The sequence below is a fragment of the Tympanuchus pallidicinctus genome, unplaced genomic scaffold, assembly GCF_026119805.1.
Source record: "Tympanuchus pallidicinctus isolate F22 unplaced genomic scaffold, pur_lepc_1.0 scaffold3, whole genome shotgun sequence".
Classification (NCBI taxonomy): domain Eukaryota; kingdom Metazoa; phylum Chordata; class Aves; order Galliformes; family Phasianidae; genus Tympanuchus; species Tympanuchus pallidicinctus.
The window spans coordinates 22,890,218-22,913,090 of NW_026294747.1; the positions used below are offsets into that span (position 1 = coordinate 22,890,218).

General features: G+C 41.6%; 1 protein-coding gene across 5 annotated transcripts in view; it reads left to right on the plus strand.

Moving 5' to 3' along the window:
• AMBRA1 (autophagy and beclin 1 regulator 1) overlaps positions 1 to 22,873 on the plus strand; it is a 125,776-nt gene that overhangs the window by 97,901 nt on the left and 5,002 nt on the right. For all 5 annotated transcript variants that reach the window (XM_052694775.1, XM_052694778.1, XM_052694780.1 and 2 more), the window contains 3 exons: positions 2,265 to 2,404; positions 16,798 to 16,890; positions 18,513 to 18,706. In XM_052694775.1, coding sequence (XP_052550735.1) covers positions 2,265 to 2,404; positions 16,798 to 16,890; positions 18,513 to 18,706 — 427 coding nt within the window. The remainder of the gene's footprint in view (positions 1 to 2,264; positions 2,405 to 16,797; positions 16,891 to 18,512; positions 18,707 to 22,873) is intronic.

Sequence of the window (22,873 nt, forward strand, 5' to 3'; positions counted from 1 at the left end):
TGTCATCACCCTTAACGCTGCATGGAGTTGTCCCATTAGCGTGGGAGTGGGAAGCAGCAGGGGAGGGGAGCTTTTTGGTGTGTTTAGAAGTGTACGAAGAAGTGGAGTGATGAAGCATCTCTTCTTATACAGAATTCTTAAGCCATCTTGCCTTTGACATTGTGTCCTCAGCCAACATGTTTGCAGGTTGTCAGGATTTCCATTGGGTGCCATTTACTGTGAACACCTGGATGTTGAGCAGGAGCTGGCAAGTCCCTGCCTCGGCATGACTGGCTGCTGATCTGTGGGATGGTGGCTATGCAAGCTGGCCTGCCAGTGTGAGAGAACTTAGAGCTACCTCTAGCAGGCTGCTTCTCAGCTGTGATGTCTTACAAAGGTGTTCTCAGGAGAAAAGAAACATTTTCTGACTAGCTGAAGAAGGATATGATAGAATACTCTTGCTGTTCTTGATTGATGTGGGAAGCTGCAGCTCTGGAGCACCATTCCCCTTCCCCTTCCCTTTTCTCCTCCTCCTCAAAATCTAGTCTACCCATCTTAGAGTGCACCATCATCTCCATGGTAACAAGTGTTTCCAACATATGTCTGATTTTTTTTTCCTCTTTTCCTTTACACAAAATACTAGGGGGAGAATGGGGGCAAACGTGACAGGGATGGGTAAGAGCTACATAAACCCCAAAGGGCCTGTTCCTTTGAACGCTGAGCTTCTCAAAATACTGCTGTCTGCCGGAAGATATTTGGGGCAAAGAATGATCAGCTTCTGTCACACAAGAGAAATCCTAAAGGACGTTTTCTTCTCTTATGTGACCTCCTCAGAGAACAGGTTACTTGTGTTACTGATTATGTGAAATAATTTTGTTACATTCTTTTGCTCTGGCTTGATTTTTTGTCATTATGATGATCCAGATGAAGGTCCTAGGTGTTAGTTATTGGAGGGAGTACATTTGAATGATCTCTGCTTCAGATTTATCAAGTTAAACTATCAGACAGGCAACATGTGCAGAGGGGAGTAGAGGTGTAGAGAAAACCAGGTACATAAGTTGTCTTGGACCCAGTTTGTAATGCTAGCTAACAAGACCCATGCTAAGGAATTGTTCGTTCAGGCCATCTCAGCAGTGCAGTGGTGATTGGTCTGCATTCCTGTCTACCTTCATCCTCTTGTTCCAGTGCATCCTAATTCTCTTTAATGCTTTCTGGTCCAGCACCATTCCTATTTTCTGGGGAATCTGGAAGAAGTTTTGGGGATGAACAGAAAATCTAAGGAAAACTTGTGTCTCAACTTGGAATTAGCCCATTGAAAATGTAGCTTCCAAGACCAAACTGCATACCAACACTAGCTGCAGGCTAGCAGGTTGCAGGAAAGCATTAAGCTGTACAAAAGATGTTTGCTTTTCAGAGCTGGAAAGTATCTGCACAGATATAATCTGATCCATTTCATCGTTTTTGCTTTTCAAGCTCAATACACTTCAGATACCAAATTACTGCAGACCAGAGAGCAGAGCTTGATATTTGTCCTACAGGTGCATGGAGCTTTCATTCTCCTGTATTGCTGCAGTGATTAGGAAGCAGTTTTACAGCTGTGCTAACTACCCCACAGTCTTAACAGCTCTTCAGCTCTCATTGTAGTGTGGGTAAAATGGATGCAAGGGGATGTGAACTGAGTGATTTGTTACTTGCAGACTTGTGCTATTCATAATCTCTGGACATTAATTTATCTCATCTGTGCCCTGTTGTTGTGGGAGGTGGTCAAACTGAGCAATTTTCAGAAGACTGTTTAAATGATTAAAAATATATGAGTTGTATATTATTTCTGTGTAAGGTATGTTTTGTTTAATAGAAAAAGAATGAATTGTTGATGCTGAAAGCCCATGCGCTTGCCAGTTTCCTGTTCCTCCCTAGTGAGTTAAGATGAGAAGTGAAGGCTAGAAGGGACCTAGTTGTCTTGCTGTCTGATGGCTGTGCTATTTGTTCCCATCACTTCAACTCTGCAGTCCACCGAATGGCATGCAGAATCTTGTGGTGGCAGGATTTCTTATGTTCTGCAGCTATGTGCCAATCTGTTTGTTAAGCAGTTAAGGGCACATGTATGTTTCCCTAGCAGATGCTTGCTCTTGCTGCTGGATTAGTGGTTTCTTTTAATATGCTGTAAAGTGACGTGTCTCCTTCGCCAGCTTTGTTGCTGCAGGGAGACTGAACATTTGTTTATTTGAACCTCCTTGGCTGTTCTGCCTTTTGTCTTATGTAGTAACTTTATGTCTTTGTTTCAGAGAGTTTTCAACGTTCTGTACCCAATGCCTGCTGACCAGAGAAGACATGTCAGCATAAACTCTGCTCGCTGGCTACCTGAACCAGGCCTAGGATTGGCATATGGCACCAACAAAGGGGATCTGGTGATTTGCAGACCAGAGTAAGTGTTTGCTTTACATGGAGTTATAACTGTTTTCCTTACTCTGTTCTTCGGCCACTGGGAATAAGATGTCTTTTCACTTTTCACTGCTTGGGGCATTGTACTTGAAGTGCCTTCCCCAAATAAGTAGTCATGATACTCCTTTTGGTCTACAGCAGTGTTAACACTGTCTCATACTATCTTTGTTAGTTTTGCTGACTTATGAGGAGCATCTTATTAGCTCCCATTTTATTTCCCGTATCTGTCTTGGATTTCTGAACCTTTATATTTGTCTAGTGCAGTGTCTTTCAGTCTCTTCGAATTTAGTACTTCCACATCTTGCCAATGAGTGTAGCAAATACAAGGTGTTAGAGATACATTTGATATCCACCAGCCACAGGTTGAAAACTGCTGACCTAGACTTACCAAATATTTATTAGGGTTCAAGTATGAGATTCTATAACTGCAGAGGTTTTTGTCATGATTATGAGCAAGCCAGTGAATTGTTTTGATCCTCACTTGAAAGCCCAGTGGTGTGATGTGTAGACTTCAGCTCTTATTTATACAGTGCCATAAGGTGTAACTTTGCCTTTGTAAACCTGCAATTAAGCACAATCTGATTTGGATGTTGTGTCACACAGATGATGACTGAGAGTAAACAGTGAAACATAAATCACTTTCAGTGTTCTTGGTGGTTTATGTACAATACCTTGAGACCTTTTTCTCCATAATCCTGTGCAAGGAGTTCTTTTGGAGCAGTGCTTCTCGTGTTCTACAAGAGTACTTCAGGGATTTCTCTGCTTCAGTTATTTCCCAGTATTAAGCCACCTTGATATTCTTTCGAGATATGTTGAAGCTCTTTGTAACTTAGAGTCTGGCTGCTAGAAACTTGCAGCACTGCTGGAGATCTTACCAAATGCATGTGGACTCCATCTGTTGTGCATGAGATCAAGCATGTGGTGCTTGTCAAGAGTCATATGATCAGTGTAGAACCACTACATAAATCAGAATAAATATGTACAATTGTAATAGTGACTAATACAGTACAGTCTTCTGGTGAAATTTGCAGTTAGAATTCAGTTTGGACCGATTTCAATAGCACAAAATGCCAATGCTCTTCAAAAGTCTCTCTAGTTCTCTTGAATATAGTCTTACATCAAGGCCTTATTTATACATGAACTTCTACAAGATATTATTATGGAATAAGCTGTAATCACTCTTTTCCAGGAAAAATTGCTTTCCTCAAAGTTAGTTTCTGTTACTTTATAAGCGGAGGAATAATTTGGGAATAGCGACTTCTTCTCAAACGCTAGTTACTGTAAGTTACTTTCAGTATAGAGAAGTGGTAAGATCTGGTCAGTTGATTATGACTCATGAGATGAACATGGACAAAAACCTGGGGAAAGGAAAGGAAAAGGGGTATCAAAGTGGCTTGATTTAATGGCCTCTGCAAAGTCAAGCTTGGCCTGCCTATCTCAGCTTGCCGCATCCTGTGTTAAATATCCATTCTGGTGCTTGCAGTTGCCCCAAGCTGAGTGCCATGTCTCTTACTGGCATCTCTCTAATTAAAGACACAACAGGAACTCCTTTGTGTGTTATAGCTGCACTGCTAGTCTTTTTGTAGCATCTCTGCGAAATCTTTCTTAGCTCACCTAGTTGTTTTGGACACATTTCAGTCTCTTTATTTCCATCATAGCAACAGTCATGCACAATTTCAATGAAAATGAGCTTTTTGAATATGAACATGAGACAGTAAATACAAAGGTGGAATACTTATTAGTAGTTTGATCAGAATGCTTCACCAGGTTCCCTGCTGGTTGGTTGGAGTAACTGGTGCTTCTGATGATTACTGCAGACTTCACATGAACTTCTTTGGAGCAGGATTCCTGACATGTTCTGTTCTCAGTTGTATCATTTTGTAGGCCAATAACAGCCAGATTGACTTAAAATTCTGTGCATAAAGATTTAGACATTCATTGATCTGAGGAGTTTGCATGCTGGCTCTAACATCAGGACAAGCAAATAAGTAACTCTATCAGAGCAGAAGTAGTTTGCATCTGTGATGTCTGTTCCAGGTCTACCTGGAAAGTCATCAGAGAAAGAGGAGAAATTTTAATGTGTAGGTGGCATCTCAGTAGTTCTTGGCTTAACAGACTTAATATCTGATGACTTTGATTTGAGAAATGAGGGAGAAAGATGAAAAGTATTTGTGTGGTTTCTGTAGACAGTAATACAGAAGGGAAGAAATATTAAATTAGGAACTAAGCAATCGACAGAGTATGATATGGGGATAGTCTGATAAACAGCAGGGATCCAAAAAACACTGTGCTGCTGAAAACATTCCCACTATTTTAATTTGGCAAAGAAAACGGTGGTCAGTAGCAAACAACTGAGATGGTTATAATTCCCTGGGTCTTTATTCCCGTGTACAATGAAAGCATTAGAAACCAAGTACCACAGGGATAACATAAACAGGTTGAAATAGCAGCTGTGCCTCATATACAGGGCTTGAAATGAAGAGTTTAGGGAAAAAGAGCGGGCTAGAAGTACAAACTAACACACAAACAATAAAGCATAACTTGAAGCTTCATGGGCTGATAATGAGAGGTTATGCAAGTAGTTCTTCCAGATATTTAAAGAAATTGGAATTAAAATCAAAAGTTTAGGACTATATTGCTAGGTTAGGATAGCACTGATGACAGTTTTTCTTCCAGATGGAAATGGGGAAGGTCAGGATATGCTGGCAATCCATAATCTGAGCTCAGTACACAGATTTATGGGATATGTTTTGAAGGGAGGGGAAATTAAAACTGTGAGGAGGTTCAAGTGCAATATGACTTGACTGTGGTAAGGTACAGCAGGTGGATACCTATCACTGAGAATTTTATTTACAATAAAAGGATTTGCTTCAGGTCTTAACACATTTTAGTAAGGCAATTAGCATGTTTGGACTACAATAAATCTAGTTAAATTGTTAAGAATTAGAACAAGACCTGGTAAGGAGCAAGTCTGCTGAGGGAAGGAATACAGCAGGACTGAAAGCTGGACACTATCACAAAGGAAGTTACTGACGAATCTTCTTCAGAACCTGTTCTGTGGCTGGTTGTTATTGCTGTTTACACTACTATCTTGTAAGGGTGTGCTGAATAAATTTGCTGAGAATGTGACATTAGCCTTGTCATTGCAGAGAAGGATCAGAGTATCACATAAGAATTGGATTGCCTTGAAAATTACTGGAGCTATAGAAATGAGATGGAATTTAATAGTACAAAGTGCACTTAGTGACTAATAACACTGAGCTCAGTAGTTAAAATGATAGAGGGGGGAAAAGGCCTGAGGTTTTTGTTGATTGTAGATGATTGAGCCGTCAGTACATGTGGTTGTAAAAGCAACAAATTTATTTCTAGGGTGAAACACAAGATACTTAACAGTAGAGATAGTAGAATGTTAGTATTGCTGTAGAAGAAACTAGATACATAAGCTGAAACAGTTTCAAATTCAGCTATTCACATCTATTATTGTAGTTGAGAACAGCAGCTAGTAATGTCAGTGGAACAAATATCTAAGAACACCTGCAGCTGGGGGTCTTTAGCCTACAAAGGAAGGCTGAGGAGGGGGGCTTATATAGCCTTCCCTAAATGCCCAGGAAAGGAGGACTATTTACACTTACATACTTTTTACTAGTCGTTCACTATGGGTAGGTTATGGCTGCAAACTAGAGGAAGGCTTCTAACCAAATGTCTCCTGCAATAGCATGTAAGTTGTATGGGTGGGTGCAGAAGGCTCAGATATTTGTAGATGGCAGCTATGAGGTGTGTTAGCATTTACCACTCACTGTGGCCTTGAGATCTAGCACAAGGGGTGCGACAGCCATGTGGATTTCTTCCATCTTCATATTCTACTTTGCACTGCCTTTTCTGTGTAGCTTCTAGTGCCTTTTAGCCTCCTCCAGGCTGTTTCTTATGCACTATGTGCTGCCTGACTTCGAATGTAACTAGGGCTTGTGCTAATGCTCACTAGGGTCTTGTATGCCTTTTTTGGCTCTCTGCAGCACAAGGCTTGGATCTGTTCCTGAATCCTTGATACTTTTCAATATGGAATGAAAGCCACGGTGTCCCATGCAGTAGAAACACCTCTACTAAATGAAAAAGGAATTTTTATTTTTAATGCTCATAACCTTTCCTATCCTGTCACATTCTATCAGGAGCTTTCCCATTCAGAAATGTCCCCAGTGCAGATTCTCAAATGTCTTGTAGAACGTGAACAGATCAGACTGAAATTGAGGACTAGCAAACTGCATGGTGCTGTCTGACCATTGCTGGCTTCTCCTGTAAAGGATTATCAAGGGAGAAAAGCAGAGTCCACAAATCAGTTCTTTGTCATTTCGTCTTGAGTTCCTCCAGTGGCCAGTCATACATTCCAGAAGGTCTCAGTGCTCAGATGCTTTTGACAATACTAACTTATAACCCCCAGAGTTATGAGACTGATGTTTCAAAAACTGAACATTGAAGATACCTTGCCTAGGGCTGGCTCTGTAGTGCAGGCATCTGCATGCAAGAGAGGCACATTTCTTCATCAGACAGAGCCTCTGATAGTGGAATTAAAATGCCTCCTGAAGTTGCATCTGATTCAAAGACTACAACCCATAGAATTCTCTCATTGGAAAGTAGGTGTGGAGAGTCTCAAATTAGTTCAGTGCTATGCAGTGTGCATATTTTAATTCTTTTAAGTGAGCTCTGCCTCTAACATGAAATAATTCTGTGAAAATTCTTTTCACAATGAATGTTGATGCTGAGTAGGATTCTTGCAGTTGTCTGCAAATATCAGTCCAGTCTTTTCTTCCTTTGAGTGCTGCATATGCTCATATCTAGAGATGTGGACAATGTGTCTGCAGTTATCAGTGTGCTGGTAAGAAGATGATAATCAATGCTGCTGCTTGCTGTGTCCTATCTGCTGGTTGATAGGACCTCGTCCTGGTTGAAGAGCTCATCAGGCTCTTCAGCCTTCTGCAATGATACTGCACACTCCCTGGTGCTTTTTTTTTTTTTTTGCCTTTTAAGAATAACTTCTGGAGGATGGAATTAACAATAAGTCAAGAGGAGTTGTCTTCCATTATGTGTAACCATGGGATGTTCACAAACCTGCCAGGGAGTATTTCCTTATCTGTTAACTGGAACAGCTAGTGGAAGTATTGGTTAGGTCAGAGTCCTCTCTGCAAATGACTTCTTGAAAGGCAGCATCTGAGCAGTGTCTTCTGGTTGTGGCCAAGTAAGCAAATGCACAGAACTTTTGCTGCCTGTTAACCACAAGATGCAGCATATTTTCTAAGTGAAGGTGGAAGGTGTGGTTTGATTGATTAAAAAAAAAAGAAAAAAAAGGGACAAGGTTGCTACCTTTGGATTTTGTTATTCATACATTTGAATAAAAGCTAAACTGAATGATTTCCAAACTGTGGAAAGCATGAGTATCCTGAGTGCCAAAAGGCTTGTACATTGCAGATGCATGAAAAGTAGAGTGGTAATATGGAGGCTTGAAACAGCATCTCCTTTCTGATCTTGTTTTTATTCCAGTTTTGTTTCCGTTTATGTATGTGAATTTGATATCCACAATGAATGATGGCATTAGGTAGAAGATACCCTCATACAATTCCATTTAATACATCCATGAATCCTAGAGATAAAATCTGACAGCTGCTCTAAGTCTTCAGTTATTAACAAGTTCATTTCCGTCACGCTGTTCAAGAGATGCTGCAGCACTGACTTGTTAGTGACATTAGTTTTCCTCCGTGGCATAGGGGACTTAGTTTAGAGCTCAGTGATAAAGAAACTGAACCTGTTGCTTACTGGTTTGTTTATAATGCCACTGTGCTTCTGCAGGACCTTGCTAGTTCTCAGACTGAGTGGCAATCTTTCTGTCACAGAATGCAGCCATGTACTTCCAGAACAGTTAACAAATGCTTCACTTCATTCTATTCAGATCACATCTGCCACCTTCTCTTTCCTTTCCTTTTTTTCTAGTTCTATCTACAAAAGCAATTAAATTTCATGCAGTCAATTATTTGACTTACTAAATCCCCCTGCCTACTGCATGTGGCTCATTCTTTCATTGTTTTCAGATTTATTCTCTTTTCTCTATTACATTACTCTCCTTAACGATAAAAGTTGCATTTAGGAGAGAGTAATTGTCACATTAAATATGATTTTCTTTCTGAAGAATGATGCTAAGTTGGCTTTCTTGGCCTTTTGTCACTTTCCCATTTTATTCTAACTTTTTCAGAATTAGGTGTGACTGCCTCAAAAAGTTAACTTTTTTTCCCTTTTTTTTCCTTTTAAAATTAATGAGTACAACTAGCTGCTGTGCCTGGCTTCGTCTTTTACCAAAGACTTTTCCTACTCCTAATTGCATAAATACCATTGGATTTTTTTTAAGTAGAGACTTCAGAGAGAAAATTCTCAGCCACTTCGAGTCATCATTGATTTTATCCTTAGTCTCACCGATAAATAGACCCTTCTTCATTCAAGTACCATTTTCCTCATGCTTATTTTTAGAATGCCTTTTCCCTCTTTGGCAGCACCAGTCCATCCTGCTTTCTTAGAACCTTTTTTCTTTGCAGGTCCGTATTAGACTTTCTTTCTTGTTTGGTTGTTTGTTCCTTTGGCTTTCCAATAAGATCATCTTTGATCTTCCGGGCTTTGATTCAGTTTATTTGTGGAGTTACTGGTTGTCCCTTGCACATGCATTTTTCAGCAAGGTTGTGGTGATTTGAGCTAGCAAGTGAAACAGCCAACTTTTTCTTCACTTTCTTTCCCTATTTTAAACCCACAAGCTGCCTGTTGCGCAAATGATTTCAACTCTGTGTCTTCAAAAATGGAATTACAGTAATAATTGTGGAGGTATGGATTTTGGAGCAGGTTGCCGTGCATGCCGAACTGAACACTTTCAATTGTCTGATTTCAAAACTGCAGAAGATAAAAGCATAGAAGTTGGCCTTCTGTTGGATCTTATTGAGATTAGACCATGCCAGGGTCTTGGTTCTGGAGTTTGGCAGCTTTGTATGTGCTCAGAGCAATATTCTATTTGAGGAAGGAAGGAAGGAAAAAAAAAAAAGCATTTGCTATGCTTGCTGATTTTAAGCACTTATTTTGACATTGATTTCTCCCGTTTTAAACACATTCTAAACGTTTTCCTGGTTTAGTATGTTGGCATAAGATCTACAAAACAATCTGACTTCAAAGTTGCTGTCTTTGAATCAAAGTGATTGTTAGTTTCTGCTAAAACTCCCATGAAAGTTCAAAGACTGACGTGTGAGTTTGGCTGGTCAGACGTGTAGCAGTTTAAGATGTTTAAGGCCTTAGAAGGCTTAAGCAATTTGTACTCCCCTGAAGTCTCCTCACATTTTAAGTTGTCTAAGCCACTGGAATAGCTCATAGATCATAAACAGCTTAAGGTACTCTGAGGGTTCAAAGCTTATTCAGAGCATAGTCTGCCTATAATCATTTAAAGCAATTAACAAGGCTTTGGGTTTTGAAGGCATTTAAGCAAGTTATCCATCTTTAGAGCCTGGTTTAAGGTGATACTAAGCTGGATGTTCTTGTTTAGGGAACCTAACAAATTCCAGAATGCAGAGGAACCTTTCAGAGGGTCTCTACATGCTGTTTCGCATGGTTGAAGCTACATAAGTGATATTGTGGAATACAGGCAAGTTTTTGAGTGAGAAGAAAGTCAGCAAACATTCAGGAAATTCTTCTGCCCTGTTTATTGCAGGCTATTTGGCCTGCAGGGTATCTTCTTATGCTCATAAACATCCATTTGTTAATAGTTTTAAAACTACTGTGTAGTGCACTATACGATATGCAAAGATCTTACCAGCTTTGCAGGAGAAAATCTTAACTCAGAGTCTTCCTTTCTTTGTGTTTTGTCCATCTGCTTACAGGGCTGTAATAATATAAATATTTTTCATTGTTGCCCCAATATGCCACTCCAAATTGAGGTATGTCTGTTCTAGCATCAGAAGAACTGATATCTCATTACAACATAGGTAGCACAGGAGTAAAATACAGAGGATTCCCAGTTTTCTCTCAGGAATGAGTTGTAACTTCTGTTTCCTGCTGAGAGTGGCATGAAAAAGCTCTCAGTAAAGCTGCTTTAAAAAGCAATTGTGGCACTTTGATAGAGGAATTAGCATGGCCATGAAAGTCTTCAAAAGACTTTTCTTATTTTCAACAGAGATTTTGCTGTGTAGCTTCATATCCCTTTAACCATGACATTGTTCTTAGGTCCCCAAATGATCAAATGTATACACTTTCATACAAAACTGTCTCCTTCTGCAATGTTGTTGTCTTGATGCTTAATTTTATTTTATCACACGTGTTGAAAATTTCTGAATCTAGGAATTCCCAGGAATTCCTCTTGCACTTTCTGTTGATGCTTCTTCCATGATAGTCTGGATCAGAAGAAACCACTCAGTTTGCACTCTTTCTACTTTGTTAATATCTTTTTCTCTTTAAGGTCTCTAACAGCTAACTGAAGGATAATTTCTGAGCTTAAATGTCACATTTTCACCTGGGGAAGAAGACTTTTAGAGATGTGCCTTCTATAAATCTTACCTGCTGACTGGAGGAGCCTGGATTGTATCCAGTTTTATTTGCCCCCTGGTGGGCAGAACAAGCTCATGCATATTCACCCTGTGGAGACAGGAAGGTGTTATTAGGCACTGGTGCCTCCAAATTAGTAAGCTGATCTCGTTTAAGTGGTGTGAGTTTGAAGGGAGCTTCTTAAAAATCCCAGTATTTAATATAGCTGATAGAATTTCACAATTGAATAAACTGGGCCAGTCATCTTGTATAGCATTCTAAGTTGAGTTGGCATCCTCCCTGAAGCAGGCACATGGCTACCAGCTGCACCAAGCTGCTTGCTGTCCTGCTTTTGCAGCACCTTTGGCAATTTTACTGAGTATCAGGATGAGTTTTTATGTAGTTGCTGCTTTCCATGTAGGCAGAACTTGCAGAATGCTGGAAAACTAGCAGGACGTATGTAGGGATCCACACAGTCAAAATACACCTGCTGCTACCTGTAGGGAAGAGATGACCTTTTCTTTGCTTTCCTGGATGTGATCAATAGGATAATTTCATATGCTACTTAAATACCCATGGTTCTTAAACTGCAGCCCTTGTGTTCTGTAACTTACCTTGTTAGACATTTCTGTATTCAGTCTCCTGCTCGTCCCTGGCTAATCATACATGGACTGTGCTCTGCGGCTGTGCTCTGAAGTAGGAGGTGCCAGTGAAGCTGCAACCTTGATCAAAGGGAACTACTGCCCAGCAGTGCTGCTCCAGAACTCCTATACTGATTCCATACAGTTTGCACTGCAGCCAGTTTTCTCTTGGATCTGCTTTTGCACATGGTTCATTGCCTGTACAGAAAGCTAAATATTTATGAAGTAAGATGTTAGAAATGATTGTTTGCCTACCCAGGCAACTGCTGAGAGTGCCAAACTTTGCCTTGTACTGACAGTAACGTTGCTTGGCTAATCATGAGAGCCAGGGATGGGGCTTGCTGTGCTGATCAGCACACGCTGGAGGAAGAGATAATGAGCTACTGACAGGGATGCATTTGGAATCTGTCCAGGCATTGCATTGCATGGAATGCCACACACTGATTCTTCTTTCCTGAGTGAGAACAATGGATTCCTGTTCCTGACACAGTATCACCTTGCTCTCTGTGACTTCCCCTATATTTGTTTGACGTGGTTTGAATGCACTAAGAGTTAACAAGTTTAAGCAAAGGGAGGAAAGTGCATCATGGGGAATTAAAATCCTCTGTAAAATAAGCTGGCTCTTAATGATCTTGAATGGGCAGTATATTTGAGAAAATGGCTTTAAAGAGTAACTTAGAGGAAATGAGCATTGGCAGCATGAAAATCAGATATTCACCTGGCTATGTGCTGCAGTGCTTTGCAGTGCAGTATGTCTGTCCCATACTGGGCTTGCCAGAAGCTTACATGACAGAAATGGGTTTGTACTGATACTTCTTTGTGTAGGGAGGGATTGCAGACAGCAGTGTCTTAATCAGAAATTGTAGCAAACAAATTTGTTATTGTTGAGTCTTTCTATGTGGCAGGATCTGGAGGAGAGAAATGAACTTGGCCATTGTTGGTACATTCTTCAATACTGGGGATGACTCAAGTGAAAAAACAGTAAGCAAATATTATTTCTGCCTTTCTGGACATCCGTAACGTACTTGCAAATGATTTCTTTGTTTTGCCATCTTGATGCTGAGCTTTATTACGGTAGAATTGAAGAACCTTTGTCCTAATCCTCCTCCTCTTCAACCCCTGATTTTGGATATACCAGCTGGGCCATTATGCAAATGTCTGTCAGTCTGTGCTGACCGCTGCTCCATCAGTTTACTCTTCAAATACTGCTTAGGACAGTGCAATAAGTAGTGTTTCATCTTTTCTTTCTCATTACATGTGAGTACTTTCATCATTAACTCCTGGAGTTTGATTCTAGGTTCTTCAGGGGATTGTGCATGAGCTCAGTGCCGGAGGAGGGGCTGTGTTACTGCAGTTGTCGCTACTTGGTACTTAGGCTCCACTCAGAGTCCTTATTCAGCTCACAGCAAAGCATTGCAAGTCTGTGCCCTTCATCTTCTTCAAGCTCGTTAATAACATGAGCTGGACAGAGGCTTGCTCTGCTGGGAAAGCCTGTCAGAGAGCAGCTCTGTGTCTGACAAAGCTAATGGAAATTTCCAGTGAGGGCTTAGAGACAGCCATAAAAAGAAAAAAAATAAGAACTTGACTAAATGGTCTTCACTGTCCATGACTGACACAGTGTGGAGAATTGCAATTTTTCACCCAGAAGCCTTCGGCAATGAATGTCCTCCTTACTGCGTCCACATCCAAGTGGCAACATGCTCCATGCTACACAGAGCTTCTACCTCATGCCCTGGAAAATGTAAAGGGCTTCCAGCATTTCCATGCCTGGAGTTTGATGGAGCAAACACTAAATGCTTCCTGAAAAATATTCATTTCTCCAATGTAAGCTCCTCTTCTGTGAAATGAATAGTCAAGCCTTGATTTGCAAATCTCCTGGGAAACGTGCTGCAAAAGGCTTGCTAATTTACAAAAATCAAGCAATGTTTTGCAAAGGGCGTAAAAAAACCCTTTAGTTTTTCTGCCAAGGGAGACTGTACTGTTTTAAATAGGTGTGGTTAAACCAGTGCAAATCTTTAAGTGTAATTCAAAATCTGTTTTAAACCAAAGTAATTGTGGTTGTCACGTCTTACGTGCATAAGTTGGTATAAGGCGCAAATATCTGATCAATTTTCTAATGCAGACACGGTCACAAAACTGTCACTTAACCCATTAAATAGTGGCATTTCCTTGATGAAACATTTGCTAATCATGAGGTGGTGATCTTTGAATAAATGATACTGCCCAACTGACTCCCTCTAGTAGGTTCAGGCATTTGCTTTCTCCGCTGTGTCTTGATGCAATCTGAAGAATCCTTTGCATAAGTCTCAAACAATCGTCCTAAGGCTGTAAGGTGGATACCTGCCTTATAGCTGTGAATTCCACATCAGAGAGGTGTACATGCTTGCAAAAGGAAACAAAGATCATGCTTTACGCCTGGAAGTCTGTTATAAGAGGTGGAGTTGGGAAAGAGTGAGTTGTTTGGTTGGCCCTGGTGGAACTAAAATGCTGAAGATGAGCAGTGAGGATGCTTACTGCTGTAGGAGAAGTGCCCACTGCCTTTTGTGAGCCAGTTTTCTGGCCTTACTGGTAGACATGCTTAGTCCTGGCTAAAGAGCCAGGTTAAAGTGGTGGTAAGGCTGCTGAATTCCCATCATGATCAAATCTTGTGACCTTGGCTTAAATGTCAGAGTCAGCAAAGGCAGCAGCACAAGCTGCCACAGGCCTTCCTCCTGCAAAAGGAAAGCAAAGTTCTTGGTTCTCTGACAGTAAATGAGCAGCTAATAGGTTCTTGGCAGTGAAACATAGTTGATAAATGGCAGCATTTAAAAGCAGTGTGCAAAGTCATGTTTTCAGCGGAATGGCTATTGATTTCACTGTCCAGAGAAAGGTGTGAATTGACAGCATGGCGTTGAACTGGGATTTCCTATCGAAGATCCTGACTGTACAGCAGTGAGCTTCTGCAGAATGGGTGGGAGAACGGACGGGAGCATTTACTCCTGCATTGTGTGTCAGCATGATGCTGGTATCATGATGCTTCCGTAGAATTAAGATGAATCACTCAAATGTGTATGTGTGCTGAGCTTTCCGTATAGTACAGCTCTTGGGTGTTTGGGGGAAGGAGAGAAATGCAGGATTGCCAGTTCATGGTTTGCACTGGGAAAGATTTTGCAATCTTCTGGTTTCTGCAAGTGGAAACTGACGAAAACAAGTCGTTTGCACAGAACACAGGTGAGGAATACCTGTCATATAGGTGGCTGTGGCGACCATGCCTGTACTTTGGAAAGTATGGAAGTGTGAAGAGAGAGTTAGAAGAGCATGGGCCAGTTTGGCTCTATTTTATAACAGCTGCAAATGCTAAGGAGGTTATTTTTTTCCGGAAAATTTCACTACCAAGTTAGAAAGTCTCCCTTACGCACGGAGTGTTGCTTTGTAGGCAACAGAGTGTGACAGTTAGGTTTCAGTGTACAAAGGATGAAACAGCCAGAGAGGGACTGGCAGGTATGTAGTGGTAGGTTGTCATCTGTCAGTAAACTCTGAAGTCTTTGTAAATTAGCATCTCCATGTCAGCTGCTTTCATGGGATATAATACAGTGCAGGGCTAGCTCAGCAAAAAACCTGTAGTGATCACTTCTGTAGACTCTGCGCATGGTTCTATTGACCTCATTTTCTCCAGCTTTTGCCCTCGGCCCCAACCTGAGGTGCTGTCACCCAGCAGCCATGCCCCAGGCCTCCAGTAGGCACAGCTTAGCCGTGCAGCCATGCAGCACACTTGACCTGCAGCATCCTTCCCTCTTCTGAACCGGAGTCTTACCACAGTTCTGCTGAGGCATCTCATTACGGAGGATGTGTGTTTTCATATATACACGTAAACACTGTATTTATGTTTATGCCTCAGCCATACTCAGCTACCAACAACATGTCCTCTATCCTTCTTGCAGACTGGGTGAATGCTGTCAGACTACCTCAGGATTGATCTGTATCCCTCTCTTCAGATGCAGTTCCCTTCTGTCTTTGCAGGACTTCCTTCTCTTCTTTTTCTCCAGATCAAGGTCCTTTTGCCACATCATCGATCCTGTGAATGGAATAGGCTTACAGAGTGTGACATATGATCCTTAGGCTTATATTAATGTTCCTTCTGTTATCCCAGGCTTCAAATAACTACAGTCTTGTCCATGCTCCGGTACTGTATGTGGGCAGGGCTTCTAGACTGACTATGTCAAACCCTATAGTCACTTGCTTTGATCCTGTAGGAGAATGCTCTGAGGTGGATACTGTAATGTAAAGATGGATGCTTAAGAACGTCCATTCTGTAGGTGGATGCTCTTAAGTGACTAGAAGGGCTCTTATTTCTGTGTGGTATGGAGTAAGTTGGAATTCACTGTTATCCTCTTTCTGTTGAATTGCTGCTGGCCCTCAGAAATTGTAGGAGATATACTTAGAGCATCATGGCTACAACAGCTTAGCGTCTTCAGCAGCGCAGTGGTGAATAACAATACATTGTTGACCTTGCTTGTTCCTGTGAGGTGATTAATCGGTCCTGGATTTACGTATCCTCTTAGACAGTGCACTGTGAAACTTTGTTGGAGCATTGCTGTTTTGCTAAACTTAGTAACATTCACTGTAAAATTCGAGTTTTGGACTTTTCCGGCACAGATATAGTTGATCCAGCACAAACACTTTTGTGGAAACTTACCAAAATTTCCTCTGACTCTGTTCTTGCTCTGCAGTGACCATCAGTGAGAAAGCTGCATAGGGATTTATTTATAGGTAGAAAGAATGAGAACCAACAAAGAAACTAATTGTCAAATATAGAGCAGTGTTTTACTTAGCATTACCTAGAGCAGGAAACACTGGCAGACACCACAAAGAGAGCTGGTCTTCCCATTCCAATTCTTTGTTTAGTCACTTGGAGGTATGGTAACCTGATTTTATACACAGTTGTATGTCTTCATTTCCTGAAAATCTCTCTGCTCATATTGCTGTGCTTCAGTGCTAATATTGAATTGAAATGAATGGGATGTTCCAGAGCTATCTGGGTAATACAATACTCAGCGTTTGCAACTGATGATGAACCCCTGTAATGAAAACATGAACTGAACTAGACCTGCATTCTCTGTGGAACAGGAATCAGCACTGTCTTTCATGTTCTGGTGATGTAATGCATGCTTGCTGAAACAGCATCCTGTCATACTAATAATTTTTTCTTTGATGTTTCAAGGGCCTTAAACTCTGGAGTTGAATACCACTGGGACCAGCAGAATGAGAATGTCTTCACTGTGCATTCCAGCAGCAGGAGCACTGAGAGGCCTGGGTGAGTTTCCTGGGCATGGGTGAGAGCAAGCTGACCCTTTCTACTGGCTTCATTACATTTGACAGCATCACTTTTTCCCATTTGTTCCCTTTGCACCTGCTTTAAAGACAGAATTTTTGTTCCTTTCACACTATGTGTTAGGCCACTTGGGATGCTTCTAGAAAGTGAGACGCCCAAGAGTGCTGCCAGAGATAGTGAAGTACGTGTGTCAGCCATTGCCTTGGTAATATCCTTGAGGAGGCTGTAGGAGGAACATGTAGAGCTTCAAGCATCAAAGATGCTATGCTAAGTTAAAGGTGCCTTTGGAGGATAACTGAACAACGTAGTGTTCATAGAGCTGAGTGCAAATCCATTGGGTGGTCTCTGTGATTGATTTTCATCCTTTTGGTTTCTAGTCTTGGGACAGTTGTTTGTGAGGACTGAACTCTAAAAATAAAGCTAAATCCCATTAGAATCCTGTTGGCTGCTTCATCCAGTCTACCTAATGATGCGCACATGTGTTTAGTTATCCTAAACACAAAGATGGTAGTGCAGTATCGTGCTTTTTCTCCAGTGAAAAGCGCTTCTTCTTAAGCTCGTTGTTCTTGACAAGAGTGTTGCAGTCTTGTTTCTGAACTATGAGCTTCAAGATCTCAAGCAAGTTATGAGCTGGTGTCTGTACTGTCCTACAGCCTTTGTCTGACAGAAGATGAACAATTAACAGTATAGATTCTCTGTCTGCCATGAGTGGATATTGCCGCTACTTGCATTTTTTTTTGACAGTGTATATCAGTCTTGTGTGATGGGCTAAGGAGCAGCCTGAAAGGTGGGAGCTTCATTCCCTCTTTAGGGGATTCAAGAATCAGAGACAGAAATATTGCTTGAGAATGAACAAGCTCCTGAGAGAGGGTAAGAAAAGCAAAACAGGTTTCAAAACCTTATGAAAGAATGTTGACTGTGAATGAGGCAGGCTTTCCTAGAAACTCTTTACTATTCCCAGCACTTACAGCCAGAGGTCAGTTTTGGAAAGAGCATCCAAGCATTACCAATATCCAGCTTTTGTAGCTGAATATACTTCAACTGTTTGTCTCTGAGAAGCTAATGAGCCTTGAGGCGGTTCCTGTTATTTGCTTTGGAGAACAGAGAATTTCTCTTGTCTGACTGGAACAAGCAGAAATGCCTGCCAGGGAGCATTCATGTGTGATGCTGACAAACTAGGAGGTCCAGATGAGGGAAAGGATACAGGCTGTATCCTCAGGAGAAGAAACTGCCCTGCTTCAGAGAGAGGTGATATGTGTGTTTATGGTCCTGTGCTGCATTTGTGTTGCCAACTGAACTTGGTGACCCTGAGAGCAGGTAGTTCTGCAGGCGGTGGTACTTCAGGGATACAGAAACGCTGCTTCTGTGGGTGAGTAGACTGAAAGACTCTCTTAGCCTAAAACTCAAGAGACCAGCCAGCTGAGGTTGGAGAGGTGTGTCTGTCTTTAAGTGCAGATGACCATTCATTCCAGGCCCAGCCTGTGCAGTGGCTGGAAGCTGCCTGATTGGAGTGGAGACAGGAAGAGGCTCAGGTGAATGCTTCCATCTTGCTGGGATGTATTGTCTCCAATCTTACAATCATATTTGTTTTTCTCTCTTTTCAGAACCAGCAGAGCCACATGGAGGACAGATAGGGACATGGGCCTGATGAATGCCATAGGTCTACAACCACGAAACCCCCCTACCTCTGTGACTTCACAGGGTACCCAGACCTTGGCGCCTCAGCTGCAAAATGCCGAGACTCAGACAGAGAGGGAGGTACAGGAGCAGGAATCCACCTCTGCAGGGACTGGGGAAGGTGAGAAGCTTACTTGTTTGACAGAACTTATCTCACGGGTGAGGAGTTTCCGTATAGATTCCATATCCCATGATGCGTTTTTACACTTCTGCATCTCTTCAGCAAAGATTTCTCCAGCCTAATTTACTTGTAGCCAGGCCAAGATGATCATGGCAGTTTGTCTCTGCCCATACGAATAGAAAAGTCTTTTTCATATGCTTTCACAGGGCAAAATCAGTTTTACAAAGACATAGTAATCTCAAGAAAAGCTAGCTGTACTGACATCACTCTTCACAAATACTCTATACTGTAACCGTCAGTAGGACTGCAAACTGCTGAGTTTCATCCTTAGCAGTTGGTCCATCAACTTCTGCACCTGAAACCCATGCAAGCTTCACAAGCTCAGCCTCGGAATACAAATAAAATATACTGTAAATTAATTCTCACAAAGGCAGATATGAGTATTCTGCTTAGTCTGATTGATGAAGGCTGTGATGAATGTCCAGCTCAGCTACTGGAAAACATCTCTAATGTTTCCCAGTGTGGGAGAAATTATCAGCATATAAAGAGCTTTGAGCAGCTGATGCGCAGTTTCTTTATGATAACAAATCACTGATAATTCGAAAGCATAGTAATTTTGTCCAGGCTTCCTGTCTATGTACTGAGCCATTGCATTTGAGTCCAACTCTGAAACCTTGGCATTGAACTGTGTGTATGTGGGAAAGGCAGAGAAAATTAAAGGGGCAATTTTGAAAGTTCATGATAACCCATTTGGCTGTGGAAAGCAGCCCCATGACATCCGTATCTGTACGCTTTGTGCTCTGACATGGTGGAATATGCCTTTTGGCATGCAACTCTTCCACAATTCCCACTCTGCAGCATCCAGCATGCGTGATAAGATTTTGTGTTTCTCTGATATCGGCTCTTCTGTTTAACGTCGAATTGCAAATTATTGATCTGTGTTGTTTCCTATCTGCTAATCTCAACAGAACTAGGATTCACTTCTCTAGAACATTAATGCAGTTGAGGGCATGTGAATTTGACTGGAACACAGAACGTGTGGACAAATGTTGAGCTTATGGGAACTGTTCCTTCCACTGAATGTGAGATGCAGATGAAGAACGGGGCACAGTGTGCAGCAGCTCTGGGAGCTTCTTGCATCAGTGCAGTGATGGCTGATGTTGCAGGTGTGGGGGCCTCTTTCTGTTCTGTTAAAACAGAGAACTTAAATATTTCCTCCCACTGCTGTTCTGCAATCATCTACAGGTTTCCCTTCTTCATTCTCTATAACCTTTCCATTTTCAGATCTGAGTATGGCTTGTAAGTAGACATTAGTGAGGTGGGAAAGAGTTGTCCCTTACTAGTGTTGTGGGCAGAGTTTCTCTGTAATGAAGTGAAACATGGAGCATTCATAAGAAAAGGAGTGTAAGAAAGCAAGCCAAGGGCAGAGACTTCTTGTTGTCTGTCTCTTGCTTGAAAGAAGATTCACAGTTTCCACATCTGGTGTGATCTCTGACTGAAACTGTGTGCTCTTACACAAGTGGCTTCACCTGCAAAATGGGCTGTCCGCTCTCCTTTCTAGTATATGGATTCTCAGAACATTCCCAGTGTGGATGGATGCGCTGGTGACAGTTCCGGTGTTCATGCTATGTAGTTGATCTGATCTTCTGCAAGTTGCAAAATACATGTACAGCTTGAGCCCTGCTGATCTTGCTGTGGCATTAAGGTTACTGTTATTCTAGCATCATAAACTCTTGTGATATTCACCCAGTGCATTCAAGCAGGTCAGACTGGGTGCTGTGCTTCTTTTCTAATGGTTAAATTTGCCCATTGTATCTACCGTAACTATTTGTCTGTCGAAAGACAAACAAGGTTTCCTGTTATCAGGATCTAGATGTCAGGGACATTCAAAGGGGGGGGATAGGGGGGGGGGGGATGTGTTCTACCATTAACTTGGTGTGCAACCTAGGGCAAAATATTAATCGTCTACCAAATGGGAATAAATCTTCCCATACAGCACACGAGGGGCTGCGAAGATTAATTAGTGTTTTGTATGGGGCTTTGAAGATGTAAATCACTGTGTAAGGGCTTAGCAGTATTATCAACAGCAAAATGGATAAAGCAGATGTGATTCTGAGTAATGTAAAGGAATGTTTTAGCTATCACCTCGTCACAAGAAAAGAAAAAAAAAACAACCACAAAACAAAAATCTCGGAACATTTCCCCAAAAAATTAAAAGAGAAAAGTGCTACCCCCAGGAGTGAGGTTCTGTCTTATGTCATATGAGCTCTGCTGTTGTGGGGAATTCTAGATCAGGGCATTTCTTGCAGATATGTGCTTACTGTACAAAAAAAAAAAAAAAAAAAAAAAAAGTATGCAGAATTGCATCAGAAATCTAATTAAGCTCTGTGGTGGTATAAATAGTTTCCTTTTCTCATGCAAAGCTCTGCGGGGACTTTGCTGTTCTGATTATCTTTCTACCTCCTTTGGAGGAATGAGTATGTGATGACTTTATTAGAAGTGAATCCCTCTAATGTCTGTATGGCTTTGTTTTTCAGCAGTTGATAGCTGCCTTGTGAGCTCTGCTCGCCAGCCACACTTGAACCAAGATAAGATACATTTAGGAGAAAAACTAGGAGAGGTACTGAGAAATGCCGAGAACAGTGTTTCAGCTGTTCTCCTGCTTTCTTTTAAGCTGACAGACATATTGGAAATTGTGATAGAGTTGTAACTTGGAGGCATTCTTAATTAAACACAGTCTTTTGGGGCATGATATAAACATTTGCCCTTGCAAATGGGCACAATGAGGAAAGGCTCTGTATTCAACTGGCAAATAAAATTTCACTCAAAAATCAGCAAGATTCTTTATGAGTGTTAATGACCTCTGTTTAACCTTTAGAAAATGTAATTCCCAATCCAGATTGTGTCAAGCTGTGGCTGACACTTGTTCAGGCTGCTGAACGTGTGGAGAGTGGTGTGAGCAGCCGTGGCTGCCAGCAGCTGGAGCCATGGAAGAGGTGCTGCAGGAAACTTGTCTGGTTGTGTGCCCAAGTGGCAATTGTCATCTCAATTCCTTTCATCTCTGTTGTCTCTGGGGCTTAAAATTCAGCTAGCTAAATGCTCACTGTACTAGTAGGCTCCAGTTATGAGCCGAAATTGCAGCTATCAGAAGGTTTGCTGTCAGTGGATTGCTACTTTGCCTGTCTCTGAAGGAGGAATGTGTTGACTGCTTTCATGCAATATAAGGTTTTTGGTTTTTTTTAATGTATTTCAGTAGGTTAAATTCACTGGCCAGTATACCGTTCCATCCCGTCCAACTTCTGTCAGAGGCTGCAGCAGGTGCTTTAAGGGCTTCATCCTGCTTAAACTGATAGCAAATGGATGTCACACGCACATGGAACTTTTCTGGTATAAACAGAGCATCCCGAGGTTGCCTAAGCTGCAGTTACGAGCACAGTCAGTGTGCCTAAATGCAGCGTAATACTTTTAATCTGAGACATTAGGAACATGTGCTGAGGGACGGCATGGGCAGGAATACCCTGATAGCAGCTGAGCCTCACGTGTGCTGTGAAGAAACATACTGTTTTGCATTAGCTGAACACGTTTCTGCCATGCTGTTATCATATGTGATGTGACTTTTTGTGATCAGTGTGGGAACCGGAGCACCAGGGCTCTATTTCCAGATCTGCCTCTCATTCTCCAGGCAGAAACGTGGGCAGGTCCCTTAACCTTTCATCTGCCTGCCCATCTGTAAAATGTAACGTGTCCTATAGGATTGCAGATCTGTACAGTGTATGTCGTGTGCCTGACAGAACCGCAAAGTTCACTTTCTCTTTAAAGCCCTCTGAAAAATGCTCTGTGAAAAAAATAGTCTTCAGGTACTGTGCAAGCCTTTACAGTGCTAAGTACTTCAAGTACCTGATTCTCTTGGGATTAAATTATAGAGCAATTTTTAAACTCTAATTAGAAAAATAAGTTTCAGTCTTCCAATCACCAAGGTAAGTTATTGTTAAGAAATTGGTTATGAGTCAAAGCAGCTGTGCCTTTTCTGTTTGAATTAGCCACCTCAGACAGGGAGTGTGAGCATGCTTCTGAGCAGGTTGGAAAGGAAAGTAACTGGTAGTATTTCTTCTGGCACTAAGGGAGATGCCATTATTCGTAGCTGGTTAGGCAGAGCTGTGACCCTCC